This window comes from Chiloscyllium plagiosum, chromosome 31 (assembly GCF_004010195.1).
Source record: "Chiloscyllium plagiosum isolate BGI_BamShark_2017 chromosome 31, ASM401019v2, whole genome shotgun sequence".
In the NCBI taxonomy this organism is placed as follows: Eukaryota; Metazoa; Chordata; class Chondrichthyes; order Orectolobiformes; family Hemiscylliidae; genus Chiloscyllium; species Chiloscyllium plagiosum.
In genome coordinates, this window is record NC_057740.1 from 41349376 (window position 1) to 41376885 (window position 27510).

At 42.7% G+C, this 27510-nt stretch overlaps 1 protein-coding gene across 2 annotated transcripts in view; it reads right to left on the reverse strand.

Moving 5' to 3' along the window:
- LOC122565478 (cAMP-specific 3',5'-cyclic phosphodiesterase 4C-like) overlaps window positions 1-27510 on the reverse strand; it is a 334615-nt gene that overhangs the window by 248584 nt on the left and 58521 nt on the right. For both annotated transcript variants that reach the window (XM_043721488.1, XM_043721491.1), the window contains exon 3: window positions 9359-9579. In XM_043721488.1, the coding sequence (XP_043577423.1) occupies window positions 9359-9579 (221 nt within the window). The remainder of the gene's footprint in view (window positions 1-9358; window positions 9580-27510) is intronic.

Here is a 27510-nt window from a genome sequence, read left to right on the forward strand (position 1 = left end):
GGAAATGGAGGAGAGACATGGATAGAGAAAGGGGAAATGGAGAGGGACGGGATTAGAGGAAGGGGAAATAGGGTAGTGGCAAGCACTGATATACCCACCCCTCCATCCTTGATGAACCTGGTGACATGGGGGAAAATAGGGCAGCATTTGGAGAGAGGAGATGGTAATAGTGAGTTAAGGGATAGAGAGGTCTGATATGGGGAGAGACAAGGATAGAGGAGGGAGAAATCAGAATGCAAGCCAAGACAGAGGGTGTAGTTGATATACATTTCCTGGTTCAATTACACTATTTTTGAAGCTAGACATTCATCTGAAATGAGCTTAAAAATGCCAGTTAGAAATTAGACCAAAAGTTAGAGAAAAGATGGGGAAACAATGGAGAATCTATCCTTCAAAGGATGGTAAAAGGAAATAGGATCAGAACAAGGATTAGAAATCATTTAAATATAGAGAATTAAATTATATTAACGTAACAGATTACTTTCATTAAACACAGAATTATGCTTAAGGAGGGCTATCGATTTGAAATCATAGCACACAAAGACACAGTGCCAACATTAATTGCTTTTATTTGAACTCATTGAACAGAGTGACATAATGTTTATAAAGCTTCATCTGACTCATGATGATGATGAGTTGCTGTAATGAGAAGCTCTACCTTAAATTATGGGAAAATGCTCAAACTTTTTAATACACAATGAAGAACAGCCAAATGAGGGAGAGACAGGCTGAAGATGGTTGGCTGCAGTTGGTCTTTTACAAAGAGTTTGAACCTGGGCAAGAGAGTACCTGAAACGTATGAGTGCAGGGGAGAGAGTGGCTGTGGATTGGAGCTGCCTGATGAAGATAAAGTTAGGTTTGGCAGGAGGGTGTGGCTGGAGTGGTCAGTGAGATTGAAAACTGGAAGCTGCTGAAGGGTGAGGTTGTCGAGATCAGCTGGGGCTAGTCCGTGATCAGATTTATAATGAAGGACACAGTTCAAGATTCATTGGTATGTTAATAAAGTGGAAGTCAGTCTTAGTTCAGACATTGATGAAAGAGTTGGTTGTGACGGCCGCAATTCAAGGACATCACTGTTGCAATTCCTCAAGTGTGATAAGCCCAACCATCTTCAGCTGCTTCATAGAAACATAGAAGCAGGTCAAGGCCATTCAGCACACAGTGTCTGTTCCTCCGTTCAATATGATCATGGATGATCATCCAATTCAATACCCTGTTCCTGCATTCCTCTACCCCCCCCCCCCCATAAACTTTGATCATAGAATCCCTACAGTGCAGAAAGAAGCCATTCAGCCCATTGAACCTGCACCAACCCTCCAAAAAGCATCCCATCAAATCAAGCCCCCACCTATCCCCATGTCCCCACAGTTACCGTGGCCAATCCACCTAACCTGCACATCTTTGGACAGTGAGAGGAAACCAGAGCACCAAGAGGTAACCCACACAGACACAGGGAGAATGTGCAAATTCCACAGATAATTACCCAAGGCTGGATTCAAACCAAGGTCCCTCATCATGCTCTGAGGCAGCTGTGCTAACCACTGAGCTATCATGCCACCCTTTTGCCCAGAGAACCATCTCTAACTCCTTCATGAAAGCATTTAATGTCTTCACCTCAACTGTTTTCTGTGGCAGTGAATTCCACAGGCTCATTGCTGACTGGGTGAAAACATTTCTCCTCATCTCAATCCTAAATGCTTAGCCAATATCCTTCGATTATGACCCCTGGTTCTGGGATCCCTGGTCTTCAGGAACACCTTTTCCTGTGTTTATGTGTTTATCAATGACCTTCCCTACATCGTAAAGTTAGAAGTGACTGCACAATGTTCAGCACCATTTTCGACTCCTTAGATACCAAAGCAGTTATGTCCAAATACAGAAAGGTCTGGAAAATATCCAGGCTTGGGCTGATAGGCGGCAAGGACCATTTTTGATGTTTTCAATGGGCCTCCACCTTCAACAACCTTTTGAGGGAGAAAATTCCAGTTTTTGCTCATGCATGGGATGAGGACTGGGCCAATATTTATTGCCAGTCCGTAGTTGGCCTTAGGGAGGGAGTTCCAGGATTTTGACACAGTAACACTGAAAGAGTAATGATATATTTCCACCCCCCCCTTTGTGTGAAGAATGCTTTCCTGATATCAGTTTTGTATGCTGTTCCAAACCTCTGCACACTTGAATTGATCTCAACTTCTCTCAATGGAAAAAATATTTTCTCTCCAATAAATCTGTCAATTGATTTACTCATCATAAACTCTTCAATTAGCGCATCTTCTACGTGGTGGGAAGAGTTCTATGATTATCCTTTGCTTTATCCACCAATCCCCACCCCCAGCAGAGAAGTCAACTTTTTTCCTTGTCCCCTTGTCAACACAGCAAATAAGATGTCCCATATGATTGAGGGAACCCAATAAGTGTTTCCACTACGGGCATATCTAACTGTCCAGTTTATTGTCCTTAAATAATGATTGAAGGTCAGGGAATTTAGCAAATGCAAAATTAATTTAATAATTGTGATAACAGAGAATCAGTGACCTGTCTGTCTTGACACAAATGTGCATAATGCAAAATCATTGCCTTTAATCAAATGTTGCGGTGTTGTCAGTCTTTATGTCACAGCACACCAATAGCCCCTAATTACTCAGTACAGCAGCAATATTTATGATTCAGAAAAAAATTACTTACTTATAAAAGAGCAGATCCTAGCACTGATACAGTGATCAAGTGCTCCAGCAACAAATAATACACCGTTGTTTTCCCCAACAAGGACTTGCATTTATATAGCACCTTTAACGTAGTAAAACACACTGAGGTATTTTTCAGCTGTGATTATCAGACAAAACTTGCCACCAAGCTACATAATGTCAAAGTGTCAGGTTTCCACACTCAGCCTGAGTTTCAAAGAACAAAGAACAGTATAGCACAGAAGCAGATCCTTCAGCTCACCAAGACTATATTGACACATGACACCTTTCTAAACTAAAATCCTTTTGCCTCTACACAGTCCCCATCCCTCTATTCCTTGTCTATTCATGTCTCTGTCAAGGTGCCTCTTAAACATCGCTATTGTATCTGCCTTCACCAACTCCTCTGGCAGCACATTCCTGGCACTTAACACGCTCCATAAAAAACCCGCCTGTCACATCTCCTTTAAACCTTTCCCTTTTTTAACCTTAAAACTATGTCCCCCAGTAATTTACATTTCTCTTGTGGTAAAAAGTTTGACTATCCAATCTATCCATGCCTCTCATTATTTTGTAAACTTCTATCAGATTGTCCCTCATCCTCTGACGTTCAAGTGAAAACAAACCAAGTTTTACCAATCTCTCCTCGTAGCTTACCCTCTAAACCCCAAGCAACGTCCTGGTGAACTGTTTCTATATTCACTCCAAAGCCTCCACATCCTTCTACTAGTGTGGCAATCAGAACTGTACACATTATTCCAAACGTGGCCTCACTAAAGTTCTATACCACTGCAACATGACTTGCCAATTCTTATTCTCTGTGTCCTGACCAATGAAGGCATATGACTTCTTGACCAACTTATCCACTCATGTTTCCACTTTCAGGGGACTGTTGACCTGTTCATCTAGATCCCTCTGTATGTTGATGCTTTTAAGACTTCTGCCATCTATTGTATACTTCCTTCCTGCATTGGATCTCCCAAAATACACCACCTCACATTCATCCAAATTAAACTCCATTTGCCATTTCTCTGCCCAAGTCTCCAGCCTATCTATATCCTGCTGCATCCTCTGGCAATCCTCCTCACTATCTGCAGCTCCCCCTGGTCTTTGTGTGGTCCGCAAACTTACTAATCAGGCCACCTACAATGTAGTGTACAAAATCCATGCAAGGCCTGCACTAAACACTACATAGGACAAACAGGAAGACAGCTAACGATTCAAACCACTACAAATGCCGTAGGAAAGATCACAGAAGCGCTTCACAGGAGGCTCCCAAACACTGAGGATGTCACCTAGACAGGGGACGAAACGTCTGCAACACAAATTCCCAGCTCGGCGAACAGAACCACAACAACGAGCACTCGAGCTACAAATCTTCTCACAAACTTTGACCACATCTCTCTTCCTGTCCATGTCGTTGGTGCCAATATGGACCACCATCTCTGCTGGCCCTCCCCTTCAGAATATCCTGTGTTCTGTCAGAGACATCCTTGACCCAAGCACTAGGGAGGCAACACACCATCCTGGAGTCTTGCTCACGGCCACAGAAATACCTATGTGCACCCCTGATCATAGAGTCCCCTAACACTATTGCTTGTCTACACATTGACCCTCCCTGCTGTACAACACAGCCTGTCTTGGTGCCACTGATCTGGCTGCTGCTCCTTTTCCCTGAAAGGCCATTCCTCCAACAGTATCCAACATGGAATTCCTGTTTCTGAAGGGAATGCCTGCCTGCCTATACTTACTCATCTTTCTGATGGTCACCAATTCTTCTCTGTCTGTGTAGCCCTTGCTGGTGGTGTGACCAGCTCACTAAATGTGCTATCTCTGACATCCTCAGCCTCCTGGATGCTCCAAAAGGAGTCCATCCACAGCTCCAGGCGCTCCACGAGGCAAATCAGGAGCTGCAGCTTAAACTCTTCCTGTAGATGTAGTCACCATGGAGACTGGAGGTGTCTCTGATTTCCCACATCTCGCAGGAGGAGCATTCCATGGGCTGGGTTCCCTGCCATTTCAAAACTTGTCGATTAAACCAATCTTATCAACTACAGAGAATGATCCAGGAACTGATTATACAACCTTATTCAATAGTCAGCAAACTCCAGTTTCTCACTCCCACTCTCTATCCCTAGCAGACTACAATGACAAAAAGTAAGCACTTTGTCTCTCTCCACACATTACCTTCATAAGGTTTCTGTTTCTAGAATCTGAGGAAATCCATTTTACATTCAGGAGGACCCTTAATTAGCCATCTTTGAGAAATGTCTCTTTTTCCTGATTTAAATATCCTTGTTTATATTCAGAGATGAATCATTCTGATTCATGAATATATTAAAATTAGATTTCTTTAACTGCAATTTTAGAATGAGACTTACTCACTAACTGAGCTAGCCTTGTTAAAATAGAAAGCTGAGGCATTTGCACTGTATTAGTCAGCTTCTTATTTTTACACCAATTCTCATTTCCCACTTGACAATAATGTTTTCGATTCCTCTGTTACTGAAACAGTCCATGCAAAATGCAGCGTGACCTCAGGTTGGGCGAGATGACAGATGGTATTCAGAGCACCCAGCTACCAGACATTGACCATCTCTAACAAGCAAGTTAGGATTCAACCCCAAAAAATGTGAAGTAATGCACTTGGGAGGGTTAATAAGGCAAGGGGCTAGAGTCTAAATGGTCTGACTCTGGAAAGTACTGGCGATTTCAGGGATCTTGGTGTGCATATGCACAGATGCCTGAAGAAAGCAGGGTAGGGAGTTAATATGGTTAAGAAGTCATGTGGGATATTTGCCTTTATTAGCTAAAGTTAAAAATCACACAACACCATGTTATGGTTCAACAGGTTTATTTGGAAGTACAAGCTTTCGGAACGCTGTTCCTTCATCAGGTAGCTAAAGCATAGAATACATGAGCAGGGAGATTATCCTGGAACTATTTAGGCCACTACTAGAATACTGTATGCAGGTCTGGTCACTAAATAATAGGAAGGATGTGATTACACTAGAGGAAAGTGCAAACTAGATTTTCCAGGATGTTGCCTGGGCTGCAGGGTCTGAGCTATGAGGAAAGATCCAACAGGCTGGGGATCATTTTCATTGGAATAATGAATATTGAGTTGATCTTGATCGAGAATATGAGAGGCATAGGTAGGGTAGATAGGAAGACATTGTGCCATTCATAGAGTAGTCAATAACTAGACAACACAGATTTAAGGTAAAGAAGCTCAAGGTTCAGTTGATGAGAAAGTTTTTCAGCAAGACAACATTGGGAGTCTGGAACTCACTGCCTGGAAAGGGTGGTTGAGTCAGAAACTCTAGATTCATTCAAGCAGTATTTAGATATTCATTTGCATTGCCATATCCGCCAGGGCTATGAACCTAGAGCTGGAAAATATGATTAGTGTAGTCAGATCTTTGTGAAACATCATGGACACAATGGGCCAAATAGTCTTTTTCTGTGCTGTGACTGTCTATGAGTGAGAAAAGATCTAGTACACTTATGTCCAGTAATATAACCATCACTGAATACTTCACCATCAGAGTATCACCAGAATCTGGACTGGACCAGCCTTATATCATAGAATAGAATCATGGAGTCCATACGGTGTTGAAGCAGATCATTCAGCCTATCAAGTTCACACTGACCCTCCTGATAGCCTCCCACCCAGATCCACCACCCTATTCCTGTAACCCTGAGTTTCCTGTGGCTAATCCACCTAGCCTGCACATCCCTGGACATGATGGGCAATTTAGCACAGCCAAACTTAAACAATGCAGTCCTGAAGAAGGGTTACTGGATCCAAAACATTAACTCTGCTTTCTCTTTACAGATGCTGCCAGACCTGCTGAGCTTTTCCAACAGTTTTTGTTTCTGATTTCCAGCATCTGCAATTCTGTGTGGCTTTTCAAAATAAATACTGTAATTGCTAAAGCAGGTCTTCAGTTAGGAATTCTGAAGTGAGTGACTCACCTCCTGATCCCCCAAAGCCTATCTACAAACTACAACGAATAATCAAGAGTATGATGAACTATTTGCCCCTTGCTTGGATGGGTGCAACTCTAAGAACACTCGAAAGGCTCAACAAAGGACAAAACAGCACATTTGATCAGTACTCCATTCCTTGCCTTTCAAATTCACTCTGTCCAGTACTGAAGCTCAGTTGCCGCAGTGTGTACTATCCACAAACTGCACTGCAGTAAGTTACCAAGAGTCTTCAGACAGCACCTTCCAAACCCACAACTACTTCCATTGCAAAGGACAAGGGCAGCAGATATATGGGAATACCTCCCCCTGCAAGCTCCCCTCCAAGCCACTCACCATCCTGACTTGTCGATGGGTCAAAATCCTGGAATGGGTAATAAAGTTTGGCCTAGCCAGTGATGGCCACGACTCATAAACAGTAAGGAATATGATGACATCTGTTGATTGGTTGTAAAATCAGCAGTCCGACTGAACCATGAGGCTACTCTCCTTTTACAGAGAGAGAGAGAGAGAGAAAGAGAGACAAAGCTGGTGGTGGTTTAACGTGAGGGTAGAGATTGAGGAGACCCCTTCAGGGAAACTTTAGATGATATGGGATTCAAGCGCAAACTATTAGCATTATGCTGTATTACAAATCAGTTAACCAACTAACTGAGCTAATTGACTCCTATTATAGAATACTCTGAAGGAATGAAAGGAATTATACACACACTCGTATATACACACATGCATTTACACACACAGATAGACATATAAACTCACACGAACACAGGCACAGACAAACACACAATGAACATACACACACACATGCAGATACACACACGCGCGCGCACACACATACGTTTATGCAAGCGCACACTCATGCATACACAGACACACAAATATTTACAGACACAAACATAAACACATGTATGTGCACACACACACACGTATACAGATAGAGACGCACACAGACACTCAAACACACCTTGATTCAAGTAATGTGCTCAGTGGCTGTCACACACTGCACACAAAGATGGCATAATCTCATAATAAGAGGACACACATTTAAAATAAAGATGAGAAGGAATTTATTTTCTCAGAGGGAGTGAATCTGTGGAATTCTTTGCTGCTGAGGGCTGTCGAGGTTGGTCAAGTGTATTCGAGGCTGAGATACAGATTTTTAAGGAGTCAGGGAATCGAGGGTTATGGGGAAAAGGTCGGAGAGTGGAGTTGAAGATTATCAGAGCTGAAAATATGCTGCTGGAAAAGCGCAGCAGGTCAGGCAGCATCCAGGGAACAGGAGAATTGACGTTTCGGGCATAAGCCCTTCTTCAGGAATCTGCAGACCTCACTTTCTCCTTGAAGATTACCAGATCAGCCATGATCATAGAGCAGACTCGATGGGCCAAATGGCCTGATTTTACTTCAGTGTCTTATAGTTTTATAGTTTTGTGGATTCAATTGAACAGATCGGTGCTGTTACGTACTGATTAATAGTCTGCCTCTCCCACTGAGTTCTGATTTTTAAATAAATACTGCTCGTAAGGAAGATTAATGTGGAGTTCTCATTATGTAATCAAAACCTGCAACACCACTTTTGCCTTGCTGTTAATTCTTCAGACAAATCGAGACTGAAGGAAAGCTTATGGCACATGTTCCCCAGCACTGATAGCAGGGCTACAACTCTTATAAACTCAAGTCTTTAAATAAATCTATTGTTTTTTTCATAATTTTTAGACTAAGAGTGGAAAAAAAAATCCTTTGTTATATCTCCTCTCATTTCCACAGTGGCAGGAAATGGAATATGCAAATCCATTTTGACTCAACCAACTCCCACGCCCCCTTCCCCAAAGAGAAAACAGCAGACTGGAGAATGCACACATCGAAAACAAAAATGCTAGAAATCCCAGTGGGTCAGGTTGCATCCGTGAAGTTTACATTTCTGATGAAAACTTTAGCTTGCTCTCTCACCACAGATGCTGATGACCTGCTGTGATTCCCAGCAGTTTTGTTTTCGGTACAGATTTCAACACCTACAGTAACTTCCTCCTACAGAATGCACAGCCTTGTAAACTTTGAACTGGATGACCACTAAGACCACTATGGTCCTCTCCAAGTATTATTGATTAATGGTTTCACTCTCTGCCAGAGAGTCAGAGTTCCAACTGTTTTTTTTGTTGTTATCTTCTTTCATGCTGTTTCTTTCTCTGCCGGTTTTCTTACATCAATGAAAATCCATGTACTTCTAGTTGTTCCATTCCTGAGGTACAGTGATTCCATTGATGGTGTTAATGTCTGTCCCACAGATTGGACACAGAGCTATTTACAGCAGGGTCAGAGTCACACAACCCCAGATCATAGTCCACCTGATTTATTCAAAATCACAAGCTTTCGGAGCTTTGCTTCTTTGTTAGGTGTTGGATTATATCCTGGTGTCATGTGACTTCTGACTTTGTCCACCACAGTCCAACACCAGTTCCTCCGCTCCTCATCGTGAGTTACAGCAGAGATTGGGTTCATAACACCACAGCAGGTCAGCTGGCACATTAAGGTTGATTGAAGATATCTACAACTGCACATTTCCAAACACATATTATCTACACACGCTACAGGCAGATACACTGTAAGTGTGTGCACATGAAAACTCCCACTGTCAAAGAACAGGCTTCTCTGTGAGGAACAGAGAGCCACTCCTCCCTTACCTTGGGCTGTTGTTCTGAGCTGCAGCAGATAAAGCCTCATCTTGTGCAGGGACGATGAGCCTCAGGCCCTGGTCCTCTTTCAGTTGTTTATAGCCCTCATAGAGTGTAGACTGTCGCCAGGACAACGGAGGCAGCTGCAGAGTTCCCGATGAGTGTCTCTTCACCAAGCCAAACATGGACGGCTGACCTGGTGACAGCAGATCGAGCGAGTCTTTCATTCTCTGGCAACAAATGGGAAAGTAAAAGGGGTTAGGAGAGGAGGAAAATGTTGAAAGAAATGGTGCATTTGTGCTGGTGTGAGGGCGGGGGATCTGAGACAATGGTGATTAGAAACAAAATAACTCACAAATGTTTTCATTAGCCACAACCATACAGCATGAAAACAATCTGATCAAGCAGATATGATATACTTTCATTTTCATAAGTGAATGCTTGAACGAGAATGCAAATGTGGAAAGGGTTGGTTAGCTCAGTTGTCTGGATGGCTGGTTTGTGATGCTAACAACATGGGTTCAATTCCTGCCAGGGGTTACCACAAAGGTCTCTTCTCCTCAACTTCTCCCCGTGCCTGAGATGAGGTGACCCTCAGATTAAAGCACCACCATAGATTCCCTACAGTATGGAAGCAGGCCATTCAGCCCATCAGGTCCACAGCAACGCTCCAAAGACCATTCCATCCAGACCCGCTAATATCCCTGTAACCCTGCATTTCCCATGGCCAATCCACCTAGCACATCCCTGGACACTATGGGGAAATTTAGCATGGCCAACTCATCCAACTGCACATCTCTGGACTGTCAAAGGAGGAGAGCACCTGGAGGAATGAAAACTCCATACAGACAGTCGCCCAAGGATGGAAGAGAACTCAGGACCCTGGCGCTGTGAGGCAGCAGTGCTAACCACTGAGCCACTGTGCTGCTGCTCTCTTGACCAGTCATCTCTCTCTCTCTAATGAATGAGCAGCCCTATGATCTGGTAAGATTATAGTAATTTTCTAAATGCGCGTCTGTCCAAGATAACAGATTGCCACCAACTTCCTAAGGGTAACTATAGACGGGTAATAAATGCTGTTTCAGTCAGCAATGCCCATGTCAAATGAATATTTTTTAAAAATCACATGAACCTGTGACCACACAAATATTTGAATGCATGACATTACAGAATAACATTTTTATGTGTAATTGCTTAAGGGATAACTATTGAGCAAGAGACAAAGGCAAATTTCCTTCTTCATGTGAGTATCATACAATCTTTCAAAGCTATCTAGGAGGGAAAATGGTTTGATCTTGCTTACTTTGCACTTAATAGCAAAGACTCATTTTCTCCCTTTCATACATTAATTTTCCATAAATCCACCCATTAACAAGACTATTATTCTCTCTCCACTTCTTACAACTTCTTTTCCTTTTGCACTGGGCCTCTGTACCATCTGCCCTCCTGCTGCTCCTCTGCCTTGATCAAACTATAAAAAAGAACCTGTTTTCCAACAACTTTCAGTTCTGAAGAAGAGTCATCGTCGTCTCAAAACTTTAACTCTGTTTTTCTCTCTCTATAGCTGCTGTCAGACATGCCGAGCTTCCCCTGTATTCTTTGTGTTTGTTTCAGATTTCCAGCATGCACAGGATTTTATCTTTAAACAGATTTGTGCTGCATCCAAGAGATGACACCTGCAATAGTGCAACACTGCTTCAGGACTGCACTGCAAGTATTCCTCTGGAATATGGACCAAAGCCTCTGGAGAGGAGCTCAAACACGCAGCCTTCTGACTCACAGGTGAAAGGGAAAGAGTGGCCAATGAGCTGAGAAGCCAAGGCCAGATTGTAAAATAGTGGAAAGGTCTTGGGATTGAAAGGGCAATGGTGGGAAGAGGAGAGTAGATCCAAGGAGTTCCAAGAATAAGCCACCTAGACAATGTTCCGCGTGTTGCTGGTCCATTATTTGGTCTTCCTGACTTAACTAAGACTGAGTCAATGTCTCACGACTAACTGTAATACATCAAAAACTCAGTTCTGAAGAATGAGATTCACACGTTGATGAAACCACCCACACATTCTAAGTCAATGCATAATTGATTGGCCTGTGGACATGGCAATAATTCTTGTACAGCGAGTGGATTAGAGGCTTTAGATAATCAATAAAAGTGTGTTGAAGCATTAAAACAATTTAAAATGAAAAGCTGGGGAGGATGAGATCAATGGGCAACTTCTGTATTTAACATTGTCATGGCCTTTTATAGAGGCAGTGGGAGGTGAACTCATTTGGAAAGAAGTTGAGCGGGTAATAGGAAAGGCAAATGGAATGTTGGCCTTTATTTCCAAGGAAATGAAGTATGAAAATAAGGAAGTTTTGCTAAGACTATACAAGACACTCGTCATACCACAGCTGTAACACTGTGAACAGCTTTGGGTCCTTTATCTAAGGAAAGACATACTGACATTGGAGGCAGTCCAGAGAATGTTCACTAGGCTGATACCAGATATGTCTAGATTAGAGTGGTGCTGGAAAAGCACAGCTGGTTGGGCAGCATGTGAGGAGCAGGAAAATCGACATTTCGGGCAAAAGCTCTTCATCAGAATATCAGATATGGAAGGACTGTCTCATAAGGAGAGTTTGTGTGGATTAGGTTTGCGTTCATGGGACTTTGGCAGAACGAGACGCGAAACATGTAAGATTCTTAGATGACTTGATGCTGAGACGTTGTTTCTCCTTGTGTGAAAATCTACAACCAGAGGGTATCATCACAGAGTCATGGTTTGCCCAGTTGGAATTTCTCCCCTCAGATAAATCTGTGAATCTGTGGAATGCTTTACCACAGAGGGCTGTCGAGTCTAGGTCATTAAGTATATTCAAGGCTGAGACAGACAGATTTTTAATAAGTAAGGACCATCGAGGGTAATGGGGAAAAAGTAGGAAAGTGATGTTGAGAACTATCAGATCAGGCATGATCTCATTGAATGACCATGATGTGGAGGTGCTGGTGTTGGACTGTGGTGGACAAGTCAGAAGTTACATGACACCAGGGTATAGTCCAACAGGTGTATTTAAAATCACAAGCGTTCAGAGCACTACGCCTTCGTCTGGTGAAGTCACTTTGAAGGGGCAATGCTTCAAACGTTTGTGATTTCAAAAAAACCTGTTGGACTATAACCTGATGTCATGTAACTTCTGACTTTAATGGCAGTGGAGGACACAATTGTGTGTGTGTGTGTACGTATGTGTGTGTCTGTGTGTGTGTGTCTGTGTGTGTATGTATGTGTGTGTGTGTGTATGTGTGTATACTTGTGTGTGTATGTATATGTGTGTGTGTATGTGTGTGTCTGTGTGTGTGTCAGTGTGTCTGTGTGTGTGTATATGTGTGTGAGTGTTTACACAAATGCCAGTTGTGATAAGGACACAAAGAGTCTGCAAAGAGATATTGACACGTTCACTGATTGGGTAAACATTTGGCAGATGGAGTATAATGTGGGAAAAGGTGACCTTATCAACTTTGGTTCTAAGAACTAAAAAGCAGAACATTATTTAAATTGACTGCAGAATGCTACAGTACAGAGGAATCTCGGTATGTCAGTCTCAAGCACAATGTTGATCTTTATTGCAAAGGGGCCTGAGTATAAAAGTAGGAAAGACTCCTTACAAATATACAGAACATTAATGAGACCACACCAAATGCACGGCATGCATTTTTGGACAGCTTACTTCAGGAGGATATACATGAATTGGAATGAGTCAGAGGTAATTCACTGGACTGATTCCCGGGACAAAAGGGATCTTTTATGAGGAAAGGTTAAGCAGTTTGCACCTTCCTATGAGAGACCTGGACAGAGAGCACATAGAGTCATAGAGATACAGCATGGAAATAAAGCCTTTTGATCCAATTCATCCATGCCGACCAGATATCCTAAACTGATATAGTCCCATTTGCCAGCATTTGGCCCATATCCCTCTAAATCCTTCCTATTCATGCGCTCATCCAGATGCCTTTTAAATGTTGCAATTGTACCATGGAGAAGATGTTTCCATGAGTGGGAAGAGACAAGGACTCGATGGCACAGCCTCAGAGTGAAGGGATGATCCTTTGTAACTGAGATAAGGAGGAATTTCTTCAGCCAGAAGGTGGTGAATCTGTGGAACTCATTGTTATAAAAGGCTGTGGAGGCCAAATTATTTACTTATTTAAGACCGAGATAGATGGTTCTTGATCAGTCGGTGGATCAAGGGTTCCGGAACGAAGACAGGAGAATGGGGTTGGGAAACATTTCGGCCATGATCGAATGGTGGAGCAGACTTGGTGGGCAAAATGGCTTCATGCTGCTTCAAGATGTTATGGACTCATAGCCCTCATTAGAAGTAAGAAAAATGGGATGATCTTGTTGAAACAAAGAAGATTTTGCAGAGGCTTGACAGAATGGATGCTGAGTTAACACAACAAGCAGTTAAACAGATGATTGGGTTAATTAATGAATTAATTGACTGAGAGAATATAAAGGTCGGGGGGCAGCTGCAACCTATGTATGGAAGGAGCTGTAAGATTGAATCGTTAATAAATTGCTCCGTAAAGAAAGGTGTCTTGACGTTTGTCTCACCAAGTGGCTTGGGTCCAGGTTGAAAGTATTTTCATTCAACTGTTCCACCTTGGTGTGTATAGAAACAACAATTTTATTTCAGAGTCTGTTTCTAGGCAACCTTCAATACAGGCCACATCACTCTCAAACCAGCTTTGTCAAGTGATTAAAGCCATAAAAGCCATTGCTTATCTCCCTTTTCTTATCTACTTTCCAAAATTACATGGCTTCCAACAAAAAGCAGATCCCATACACTAAATACTAAACGCTTGGCTTCAGTAATTGCTGCTGAACATAACTCCCAGTGTCCTTTCAAAAGCTTTTTAATCCAGAATGTTCAAACAGTTCCATATTCCAGTTCCTCATAATTCTTAAATGCATTTACAACAGAAGTTGAACCTTAAGGTCAATGGAAAAATGGAGTGAGTATGTGGCCACAGCAAGATAACGCCTTGGTACTGTCAGTTTCTAAGAGAAACAAGATCAGGTGTAACGTATTCTCAGAGTTATGGCTCAGCAATCGGACATTTAGAAATGCAGAAAGGTGATCTTTCAAATACATATGAGGCAGTGTCAGATATTGATAAATTAGAAAGCAGGATGGATATTTTGTAGAAGAATGTACAGTATAATGCAATTTAACAGAATATATGCAAGATTGCAAACATGCTAGTTGAAAATTCTTAATTAAGTGCTTGTCTTTAAATTATGGTGTCAGACATAGATAAACTCTATGTTCATTCCAGTATTAACTGGAGTTGGGTTTTCAGAAAGATACCCACGTTTGGAACATAGTGTCAGAAGCTCTCACCTGAGAAAGGATGTACTGGCACTGGAGGGGGTGCAGAGGAGGTTCACTAGGTTGGTCCCAGAGTTGAGAGGGTTGGCTTATGTGGGGAGATTGAGTAGACTGTGCCTGTACTAATTGAAATTTAGAAGAATGAGGGGGAATTTACAGAAACATATAAAATTATGAAGGGAATAGATAAGATAGAAGCAGGGAGATTGGTTTCACTGGTGGGTGAAACTAGAACTAGGGGGCAATGCCTCAAAATAAGGGGGGGAGCAGATTTAGGGCTGAATTGAGGAGAAACCTCTTCACCCAGAGGGTTGTGAATCTGTGGAATTCCCTGCCCAGTGAAGAAATTGAGGCAACCTTGTTGAATGTTGTTAAGGCTAAGGTGGATAGCTTTTTGAACAATGAAGGAATTAAGGGTTCTGGTGAGAGGGCGGGGAAGTGCAGCTGAGTCCATGAAAAGATCAGCCATGATCTTATAGAATCGTGGAGCAGGCTTGAGAGGCCAGACGGCCTACCCCTGCTCCTGGTTCTGATGTTCTTAAGCCTTAAAAAAATCCTGGGAAAATATTGCTTCCCAATTCAAATGGGGGATCAGCAGTAATGTTAAGAATGACGCACTGAATAGGAACAGCAATGCGAGACTGTCCAGACTCAGGCTGAAACTGTCAATATGAAAGGAGGATCGTAATCAGAGGGAATGGGTACAGAGGTGTCTCTGGCAACTAGGACATCAACCTGAATTGGGGAACTATAACAGAACAATGAATGCTGGAAGTGCCCAGAATATGGTCAACATGTATTTTAGATGTGCCTCAAATTATTATTATGGAATGATTTGTCTTCAATGGATTAACAAGGTTTTTTGAAATTACATATGACACAGCATGATGGCTCAGTGGTTCTCACTGCTGCCTCACAGCGCCAGGGACCAGGGTTCAATTCCAGCCTCGGGCAACTGTCTGTGTAGAGCTTGTACATTCTCCCCATGTCTGCGTGTGTTTCCTCCGGGTGCTCCGGTTTCCTCCCACAATCTAAAGATATGCAGCTCAGGTGAATTAGCCATGCTAAATTGCCCATGGTGTTCAGGGATGTGTAGGTTAGGTGCATTAGCCATGGGTAATAGGGAATGGGTCTGGATGGGTTACTCTTCAGAGGGTCGCTGTGGATGTGTTGGGTCAAATTGCTTGTTTCCACACTGTGGGGATTCTATGATCCAAGGTTTGGAAAGAGAAGTTGGTGATAATGATCAGGGAGAGGAAATTATACTAATTACAAAAACCTGCAGACCAGTAATGGATATTTTTGCTGGAGACTTGTTCAATTGCATTGTGTTAGACAGTGGATGCACATTCACAGTGTGTGGCATGGATTACTTAAAATGTTACATGGAATCTTTTACATAGAATATAGAAAAATACAGCACAGAACAGGCCCTTCAGCCCACGATGTTCTGCTGAGGATTAATCTTAATCTAAATTAAAATAATTTAACCTATGCACCCCCTCAATTCACTACTGTCCATGTGCATGTCCTTCAGTCGCTTGAATGTCCCTAATGACTCTGCTTTCACCACCACCGCTGGCAATGCATTCCATACAATCACAACTCTCTGCATAAAGAACCTACCTCTGATGTCTCCTCTATACCTTCCTCCTAACACTTTAAAACTATGACCCCTCGTGCCAGTCAATCTTGCCCTGGGGAAAATTCTCTGCCTTTTGTCTTAATCCATGCCTCTCATTACCTTGTACTCCCCAATCAGGTCTCCTCTCTTCCTCCTTCTCTCTAGAAAGAAAAGTCCGAGCTCAGTCAACCTCTCTTTGTAAGACAAGCCCTCCAGTCCAGGCAGCATCCTGGTAAACCTTCTTTGCACCCTCTCCAAAGCCTCCATATCCTTCTTATAATAGGGCGACCAGAACTGGACACAATATTCCAAGTGTGGTCTCACCAGGGACTTGTAGAGCTGTAGCAAAACCTTGTGGCTCTTAAACTCAATCCCCCTGTTAATGAAAGCCAAAACACCATTTGCTTCCTTAACAACCCTACTCATTTGGGTGGCAACTTTGAGGGATCTATGCACTTGAACACCAAGATCCCGCTGTTCCTCCACACTGCCAAGAATCCTGTCTCTAATCCTATATTCAGCATTCAAGTTCGACCTTCCAAAATGCATCACTTCGCATTTATCCAGGTTCAACTCCATCTGCCACCTCTCAGCCCAGCTTTGCATCCTATCTATGTCATGGTGCAGCCTGTTAACAGCCTTTGATACTATCAATGGCACTTCCAACCTTTGTATCATCGGCAAATTTACTAACCCATCCTTCAATCTCCTCATCCAAGTCATTTATAAAAACTACAAAGAGCAGAGGCCCAAAAACAGAGCCCTGCGGGACACCACTCAACACTGTCCTCCAGGCAAAATACTTTCCATCTACAACCACTCTCTGCCTTTTGTCGGCCAACTAATTCTGAATCCATACAGCCAAATCTTTCTGCCCATACCTCCTGACTTTGTGAATGAACCTTCCATGGGGAACTTTATCAAATGCCTTGCTGAAGTCCAGATACACCACATCCATTGCCTGACCTTCATCAACCTGTCTCGTCACCTCCTCAAAGAACTCAATAAGATTTGTGAGGCATGACCTGCCCTGCACAAAGCCATGCTGACTGCTTTTAATCAAACTGATACTTTTCCAAATAGTCATAAATCCTATCCCTCAGAATTCTTTCCAAAACCTTGCTGAACACAGACGTTAGACTGACTGGTCTGTAATTGCCAGGGATTTCCTTATTACCTTATTTGAAAAGAGGAACAACATTCGCCTCCTTCCAAACCTCCAATACGAATCCTGTGGAGAGTGAGGAAGCAAAGATCTTCTCCAGTGGGTTAGCAACCTCCTTTCTCACTTCCCTGAACAACCTAGGATAAATCTGGTCTGGCCCTGGGGAATTATCAATCTTAATGCTTGCCAAAATTTCCAGCACACCAACTTCCTAAATCTTGATCTGTTCACGCCTGTTTCCTAGCTCCTCAAAGTTCTCATTCACAACAAGGTGCCTTTCCTTAGTGAAAACCAAAGCAAAAAACTCATTTAGGGCTTCCTCTATCTGTTCAGACTCCACGTACAAGTTCCCTCTGCTATCCCTGATCGGCCCTGCCTTCTCCTGATCATTCTCTTATTCCTCATGTAAGAGTAAAATGCCTTTGGGTTCTCCCTAATCCTTCCTGCCAAGCCTGTTTCTCCTCAGTCCATTTCTGAGCTCCTTTCAAGTAAGCTGTAATCCTCTAAAGCTGTGCTAGATCCTTGCTTCCTCCACTTTACGTGAGCTGCCTTCTTCCTTTTGACAAGAAGCTCCTCTGTTCTCACCATCCAAGGTTCCTTAATCTTACCCCTTCTTACCTGTCTCAGAGGAACAAATTTGTGCATCACTCACATCAACTGCTCCTTAAACAGTCTCCACATGTCTGCTGTGCCTTTTCTGTGGAACAATTGCTCCCAATCTGTACTTCCCAACTCCTGATTGATAGCATCATAATTTCCTTTTCCCCAATTTAATATTATCCCTTTGTAACAGCTTCTTTCCCTCTCCAAAGCCACGGTAAATGTGAAGCAGTTGTGGTCACTGTCATCAAAGTGTTCTCCCACCGTGAGATCTGACACCTGTCCTGGCTTATAGACGAGCACCAAATCCAAAATGGCCTCTCCACTCGTTGGCCTGTCTACATACTGAGTAAGGAAACCCTCCTGAACACACCTGACAAAAACGGTTCCATCCAAACCATCTGCACTTAGGAGGTTCCAGTCAATATTGGGAGTGTTGAAGTCACCATAACAATAACCCTGCTACATCTGCATTTTTCCTAAATCTGCCAGCCTATGAGTTCTTCACTGCTGTTAGGGGGTCTGTAGAAAACCCCCAATGCGGTGGCTGCTCTCTTGCTGCCCCTAACTTCCACCCATACTGACTCAGTAAACAAAGCTTCCTCAACAACCTTCGTTTCTGTAGCTGTGACGCACCCTCTGATTAGCAATGCTTTATTATAATAATAGAGATCAAAGTAAGATTGAGGAATTTGAGAGGTCACCTGGGGCACTTCAAATTTCAGGATGACAAAGTGTTGAAACTCTCCCCACCACCCCCTCCCTCCCCCCACCCCCTACACCCTCACCCCACACCCCCAAAATCACTGTAAAGTAGCTGAGGCAAACCAGTTAACCAGTTAATCAGTTAACCAGTTAATCAGCATAGACATAGTATTAACTGAAATAGCTTTATCGATGTGCGGAACATCTACTAACAGGGTAGAACTGCCTATGGAATGTAGCAAAGTAATTGTTTTTGGGAAGTCAGTGGATCTACAGTTCACACAATCTAGACATTATTATATCCCTTTAACAAGACCTAACTTCCCTAATCAATATATTAAAGAGGTGCAATTGGAAGTTTAAATAGGAAAAAAGTCTAGTTATTTTAAAACTTATCAGTAATTTTCTCCATTCAATCTATGACTCATTTACATAAACCTAGAGGTGTAGTGGACAACGAAGAGGGTTACCTCGGATTACAATGGGATCTTGATCAGATGGGCCAATGGGCTGAGAGGTGGCAGATGGAGTTTAATTTAGATAAATGCGAGGTGCTGCATTTTGGGAAAGCAAATCTTAGCAGGACTTATACACTTAACGGTAAGGTCCTCAGGAGTGTTGCTGAACAAAGAGACCTTGGAGTGCAGTTCATTGCTGTTTGAAAGTGGAGTTGCAGGTAGATAGGATAGTGAAGAAGGCGTTTAATATGCTTTCCTTTAATGGTCAGACGATTGAGTACAGGGAGTTGGGAGGTCATGTTGCGGCTGTACAACGCATTGGTTTGGCCACGTTTGGAATATTGCGTGCAATTCTGGTCTCCTTCCTATGAGAAAGATGTTGTGAAACTTGAAAGGGTTCAGAAAAGATTTACAAGGATGTTGCCAGGGTTGGAAGATTTGAGCTATAGGGAGAGGTTGAATAGGCTAGGGCTGTTTTTCCTGGAGCTTCGGAGGCTGAGGGGTGACCTTATAGAGGTTTACAAAATCATGAGGAGCATGGATAGGATAAATAGACAAAGTCTTTTCCCTAGGGTGGGGGAGTCCAGAACACGAGGGCATGGGGCTAGAGTGAGAGGGGAAAGATATAAAAGAGACCTAAGGGGCAACTTTTTCACACAGAGGGTGGTATGTATATGGAATGAGTTGCCTGACGAAGTGGCGGAGTCTGGTACAATTGCAACATTTAAAAGGTATCTGGATGGGTATATGAAAGGAAAGGTTTGGAGGGATATGGGCTGGGTGCCGGCAGGTGGGACTAGATTGGGTTGGGATATCTGATTGGCATGGATGAGTTGGACCGAAGGGTCTGTTTCTGTGCTGTACAACTCTATGACTCTCGAAGTGGAGGTCTCAGCACTGACTCCTGTGGGAAACCACACATTACATTCTGACAAATAGAAAATGACCAACTCTTGTCCATTTTCTGTTTGCTGCCGGTCAGCCAATCATCTATCTGTATCAATATGTTATCCCCTACACCATCAGCTTTTATTTTCTACAATAGCCTTTGATTATCAAATGCCTTCTAGAAATCTAAGTAGGATCCATCCACTGGTTCCTTTTCATCCACAGCTCATTTTACTTTCTCAAAGAACTTCATAACTTGGTTAATCATGGTTTCTCTTTCACAAAACCATTGATTTTCTTAATTATCTTGAAATTTTTGAAGTATTTTGCTATACTGTCTTAGTTATAGCACCCAACATTTTCCCTGAGACAGATGTTAAATTAATTGGCCTGCAGTTTCCTCCTTTCTGCTATTTTCCCTTTTTGAACAAAGCAGTCATACTCACTATATTTCAATCTAATAGAAACTTCCCCAAATTTTGGGAATGTTGGAAAATTAAAACTGCACATTAACTATTTCATTGGAAGCGCCTTTTGAGGACCCTGACATTGCAATGGAACAATGGAGTATGAGATGCCACTTAAAATCTTAGTAAATCAACCAACACAGAAATGAACATCTTCCTAAGGGTCTCACAGCAGATAGTCAGGGTTTACCTTTCATTTCAATTATGTTTTGGGTGAAATTCAACCATTCCCTTGGACAATTAGTCCCCAGCTTTTTTTAAATTATTCAGTCACAGGATGAGGGCTTTTCTGGCTGATGCTAAATTTCCCATAGTGTTAGGTGCGTTAGTCAGAGGAAAATGGGTCTGGGTGGGTTACTCTTCGGAGGGTTGATGTGGACTTGTTGGGCCAAAAGGCCTGTTTCCAGACTGTAGAGAATCTAATTCCCTACTTATGCGTAGGCCAGACCAGGTAAGGATGGCAGTTTCTTTTCCTAAAGAACATTGGTGAACCAGATGGATTTTTCTGACAATCGATTCATGATCATTATCGACTCTTAATTCCAGATTTTTTATTAAATTCAAAACCACCAGCTGTTGCAGCAGGATTTGAACCCAAGGCACCCAGAGCATTACCTGGGTCTCTGTATGGAATGAGCTGCCAGAGGAAGTGATGACATCAGGTACAATTACAACATTTAAAAGGTGTCAGGATGGATGTGTGAATAGGAAGAGTTTAGGGGGATATGGGCTAAATGCTGGCAAGTGGGACTAGATCAGATTGGGATGTCTGGTCAGTGCAGACGAGTTGATTGAAGGGCCTGTTTTTGTGCTGAGGGAGTCTATAACAGCCCAATGATAATACTCTGGGAGCTTGAGGGCAGACTGTACTTAGTTGCACATTTTCTGAGTATGTGGACACCCTGCATGCTGACAGAAGGACATTCCTTAAGGCTGGAATTTTGAAGAAATGTTGGCAAATTTAATAGCATCATATAAGGCCATCAGAAGAAAGGTTTAATCCAGGGGACATGGTATATTCCAAAGGTGATGGGCAGAAGGAGCTGAACAGTACATGCAGGATTCTAGGTAGCAATGGAAAACAGTAACTTTTCATGCATGGTTAGGCTGCATTCCTCAAGGTTAATTGATGAGGCTCCAGGCATTTCACATACAGCCATATATTGCAGAATTATGTGGACCAGATTATCACAGATGCAGGATTGACTCCATGTGAGTAAAGTGATATTGAGGCCTGGGACAATACTTTGTCCCCCCAGGACAATGATCAAAGGTTGGGACCAAAGGTTTGGAAATTTACACAAATGTACCAGTGGACATTTCCAGGGGTAGAGCTGTTGTGTGTTGTACAGAGCTCAGAAAAACAGTAACCCTTTAAGACAGCTAGTTGACATTGAGACACTCTAGAGTAAGAGATTTCCACTTACTTTGTATTCAGCTCTCAGCCATTCAGTCAGCAGTTGGCCTGTCTATCAGTGTTCCAGTGAGTCAGTTAGTCAACTATGTATTGACTACAATAGTGATCTAAGTAAGCACATAACCCAGACTGTATATATAAGTCTAACATGTCATAATAGTATACATAGTTGTTAATAAATTTCCACATCCATGAGTCAATATTAACACAACTCACATAGTCGCAAATGTTTACAGAATGGAAGGAGACTCATTGTGTCCTTACCAGTCAACACAGATCTGACCACACTTCTCCTATTTTCCAGCTCTTGGCCTGAAGCCCTGGAGTCTATGGCAACACAAGTGACTATCTAAATACTGCTTAAATATTATGAGATTTTCTGATTCATTCACCCTTTCAGGCAATGAGTTCCAGATTCCCAGCTCCCTCAGGATATGCAGAAATTAGAAAAAACATTCACCTCACCTCTTCTCATAGCCTTCCACTTCTTAACTTAAATCTATGACTACTAGTTTTCACTCCTCCAGTATTGGAAAAAGCATTTTCCTATCCACTTTATCTATGCCATTCAAAATATTGACTGTGAATACTATTGTTCAAGTATTTAGATGGGTTAGTTTTTGTCCAATGTGTGCAGGAGGGTATCCTGACACAGTATGTAGACTGGCCAACAAGGGGTGAGGCTACATTAGATTTGGTACTGGGTAATGAACCCGGCCAGGCATTACATTTGGAGGTAGGCAAGCATTTTGGTGATAGTGACCACAATTTGGTCACATTTACTTTAGTGATGGAAAGGGATAGGTATATACCACAGTGCAAGAGTTATTGTTGGGGGAAAGGCAATTATGATGTGATTAGGCAAGATTTAGGATGCATAGGATGGGGAAGGAAACTACAGGGAATGGGCACAATTGAAATGTGGAGTTTATTCAAGGACCAGCGACTGTGTGTCCTTGATAGGTATGTATCTGCCAGGCTGGGAGGAAGTGGTCAAGCACAGGAGCTGTGATTTACTAAGGAAGTTGAATCTCTTGTCGAGAGGAAGAAGGCGGCTTATGTTAGGATGAGATGTGAAGGCTCAGTTAGGGCACTTGAGAGTTACAAGTTAACCAGGAAAGACCTAAAGAGAGAGCTAAGAAGAGCCAGGAGGAGACATGAAAAGTAATTGGCGGATGGGGTCAAGAAAAACCCTAAAGCTTTCTAGAGATATATCAGGAATAAAAAGAATAACTAGAATAACATTAGGGCCAATCAAGCATAGTTGTGGGAAGCTGTGCGTGGAATCAGAGAAGATAGGGAAAGTGCTAAATGAATACTTTTCATCCGTATCCACACTAGAAAAAGACAATGTGGTCGAGGAGAATACTGAGATACAAGCTACTAGACTAGGTGGGATTGAGGTTCACAAGGAGGAGGTGTTAGCAATCTTGGAAAGTGTAAAAACAGATAAGTCCCCTGGGCCAGATGGGATTTATCTGAGGATTCTCTGGGAAGCCAGGGATGAGATTACAGCGCCTTTGGCTTTCATCTTTATGTCATTATTGTCTCCAGAAATAGTGCTAGAAGACTGGAGAATAGCAAATGTTGTCCCCTTGTTCAAGAAGGGGAGTTGAGACAACCCTGGAAATGATAGACCTGTGAGCCTTACTTCGGCAGTGGGTAAAGTGTTGGAAAGGGTTATCGGAGATAGGATTTATAAACATCTAGAGAGAAATAAGTTAATTAGGGAATAGTCAACACGGTTTTGTGAAGGGTAGGATATGCCTCACAAATCTTATTGAATTCTTTGAGAAGGTGTCCAACAGGTAGATAAGAGTAAATCAGTTGATGTGGTGTATATGAATTTCAGTAAGGCATTTGGTAAGGTTCCCCATGGTAGGCTATTGCACCAAATACGGAGGCCTGAGATTGAAGGTGATTTAGCGGTTTGGATCAGAAATTGGCTAGCTCAAAGAAGACAGAGGGTGGTGGTTGATGGAAAATATTCATCCTGGATTTCAGTTACTATTGTGTACCACAAGGATCTGTTTTGGGTCCACTACTGTTTGTCATTTTTATAAGTGACCTGGATGAAGGCATAGAAGGATGGGTTAGTAAATTCACAGATGATACTAAGGGCGGTGGCATTGTGGATAGTGACAAAGGATGCCGTGGGTTACGAGGGACATAGATAAGCTGCAGAGCTGAGCTGAGACGTGGCAAATGGAGTTTAATGTGGAAAAGTGTGAGGTAATTCACTTTGGAAGGAGTAACAGAAATGCAGAGTACTGGGCTAATGGTAAGATTCTTGGTAGTGTAGGTAAGCAGAGTGATCTCAGTGTCCAGGTATCCAGATCCTTGAAAGTTGCCAACCAGGTTGATAGGGTTGGATAGCAGCTGAACAAAACTCTGTTGCGGCCAGATTTTGAGTATTGCATACAGTTCTGGTCACCACATTATAGGAAGGATGTGGAAGCTTGGAAAGGTTTCAAAGGAGATTTACCAGGATGTTCCTTGCAAGGAGGGAAGGTCTTATGAAGAAAGACTGAGGGATTTGAGGTTGTTTTCATTAGAGGGAAGACTGAGAGGTGACTTAATTGAGACAGGGTGGACAGTGAGAGCCTTTTTCCTTGGATGGCGATGGCTAGCACAAGGGGACATAGCTTTAAATTGAGGGGTGATAGATATAGGACAGATGTCAGAGGTAGTTTCTTTACACAGAGGGTAGTGGAATGCCATGGTTGCAATAGTAGTAGACCAACTTTAAGAACGTTTAAATAGTCATTGAATAGGCATATGGACGAGAATCGAATAGTGTATGTTCGATGTGCTTCAGATTGGTTCACAGATCGGCGCAACATCGAGGGCCGAAGGGCCTGTACTGCGCTGTAATGTTCTATGTTTCGATGTTCTACCTTAACCAACTCTATCATATGCCCTCTCAATCTTCACTGCTGCACAGAAAACATTCCCAACCTATCCAATCTTTCCTCATAGCTCTGGCCCTCCATCCCAGGCAATGTCCTGGTGAATTCCTTCTGTACCTTCTCCAGTGCAATCACTTCCTTCCCACAGTGTGGTAACCAGAACTGCACACAATATTCCAGCTGGGGCCTAAACAGCGTTTTATTGAGATGTGGTTTATGTTACGTGAGCTAACATATTGAAAACCACAAAAGGTACATCAGATTGAACTTTATCAGGATGTCTTTTGATTGACAAAAGAATCATAAGTAACATGATGAAACTTTCTTTATGCGGGGAGCTGTTACAATGTGGTGAGCACTGTCTGAATGCCATGATGTGGAGGTGCCAGGGTTGGATTGAGGTGAACAAAGTCAGAAGTCACATGACACCAGGTTATAGCCCAACAGATTGATTTAGAATAACAAGCTTTTGGAGCACTGCCCCTGCGTCAGGTGATGTTGAAGCATCACACAGAGACCTTGTGATTTCAAATAAACCTGTTGGACTATAACCTAGTGTCATGTGACTTCTGACATTGGAAGGGCATTGGAAGCAGATTCTGTTCAAAATGGTGAAAAAAGAATTAAATAAACGCTTGAAGAGAAGAGTACTGTGGGACTTATTGAACAGCCCTGCAAAAGACCAACATCAACATGATGGACAGAGTGGCCTCATTCTGAGTTGCACCATTCTGTGATAGTTTACAATCAATGAAAAGCCACCCCCACCTTCTCAAGGGGCAATTAGGAACTGGCAATAACTGCTGGCTCAGCCAGCGACACCCACATCCTGTGAATGAGTAATGAAGAAAATGATGCAGGGATCTGAAAATTATCCCTGTTTTCTTTAAAGTCCTACCTTTCCCTCTGCAAGTGATGCTACACTCAGGGGCAGCACTGGATCTGGAAGATGATGATTGGAAATTGCTGTGACTATTTATTGGCCTGCATCAGCACATTAACATCGTAGGTGAAAACTAATAATGGAAACTGGCAGCATTGAGGGTGATAGCTGACCTACACTGATCCCAGCATCTCTCCAAATCCTTCCATCTTCCTACTCGCTCTGTCAAAATTAGAGGAGTAACGTAGATTTAGGGGAAGTTGGATAAGTCAATGGGGGAGAACGGAATAGAAAGGTCTGGTGATGGGGTGAGATGACAAGGAATGGGAGGAAGCTCATGTGGAACATAAACACTGGTATTAGAGAGCCAATGTCCTGTTTATGTGCTGTGCATCCCCTGTCAGGTTAATTTAAGAGATTTGGACAAGGCAGGAGAAACAGCTGCATACAGAGGCTCGAGGTTTTCGAATTCAGTTTCTGTGTTTCTGTTGACAGTCAAGATTAAACAGGACAGAGAGAGAAACAGATGAAGGAAAAAGGGATTGGAGGGCCATGGTGACCCAAGTCAATTAAATATGATTGGAACACAGCTCACTTGCAGGAGGAAGGAAGAGCAGGATTGGTTGTTCCGAATATATCATGGGAATGTGCTTCCAAGAGCAAGAATGCCAGTAAAACAGAGAACACAGATTGAAGAAAATTGGCAAGCAAATCAGGGAGAGATGAAGAGAGGATTTTGATGCAGTGAGTGGTGGTGATCTGGAGCACGCAGTCTGAAGGGGAAGTGGAGGCAGATTCAATTGCAACTTTCAAAAAAAGGAATTGAAAGGGAAGAAGAAAGTGCAGCACTTTGAGAATAGAGCAGGGAAGTGAAACCAATTTGACAGCTCTTTGAATCAATCAGCACAGACCCAATGCTGATTTACTGTGCGTAAGATTCGCAGATAATAGTAGTTTTGCTTCAGCTGTCACGAGTTCAATGGATACATAGAGGGGGTCAGTGCTGGGGATACCGTTCAGATCCACACAGGGAAAGGAATTTAGACGTAGCCTTTGGATTCCTCTCAGGGGGACGTTCACTGCAGCACTGTAGCTCAGAAGCACGTTAGGCCCAGATTGACTTCAGAGGCAGTCTCCAATTAGCTGATTCTATTCTGAGTGAGAATGTAATTACTCGCCTCTATGTCACTTGGGAAAGGGCAAATAGAAAGAGAGTTACATTTACATAGCACCTTTCACAACCTCAGGAGATTTCAACATGCTTTCCAGCCAATTAAATACGTTTTCAAAATAAAGTCACTGTTGCAATGTAGGAAAAGCAGTAGCCAATTTGTGCACAGCAAGATCCAATATGTACGTTAGAGGATCTTCGAACCTGTTTGTAAATGAATACACCAAGTCTAGCTTACCACAGAGCTAACACAAACAGAAATTGTTGGAAAAGCTCAGCAGGTCTGGCAACATCAGTGAGGAGAAATCAGTTAACATTTTGGGTCTGGTGACCCTTCCTCAGCACTGATGATAGCTAGGAAAATGTTTATATGCAGAAGATAGGGTGGGGGGAGGGGGTAAGGAGTAAATGACAGGTGGGGATAGAACCCGAAGAGAGAGAAGGACAGTTGAACAGACAAAGGAGTGGATAACGATCAGGCTGGGAGGGTTCATAGCTGTTAAT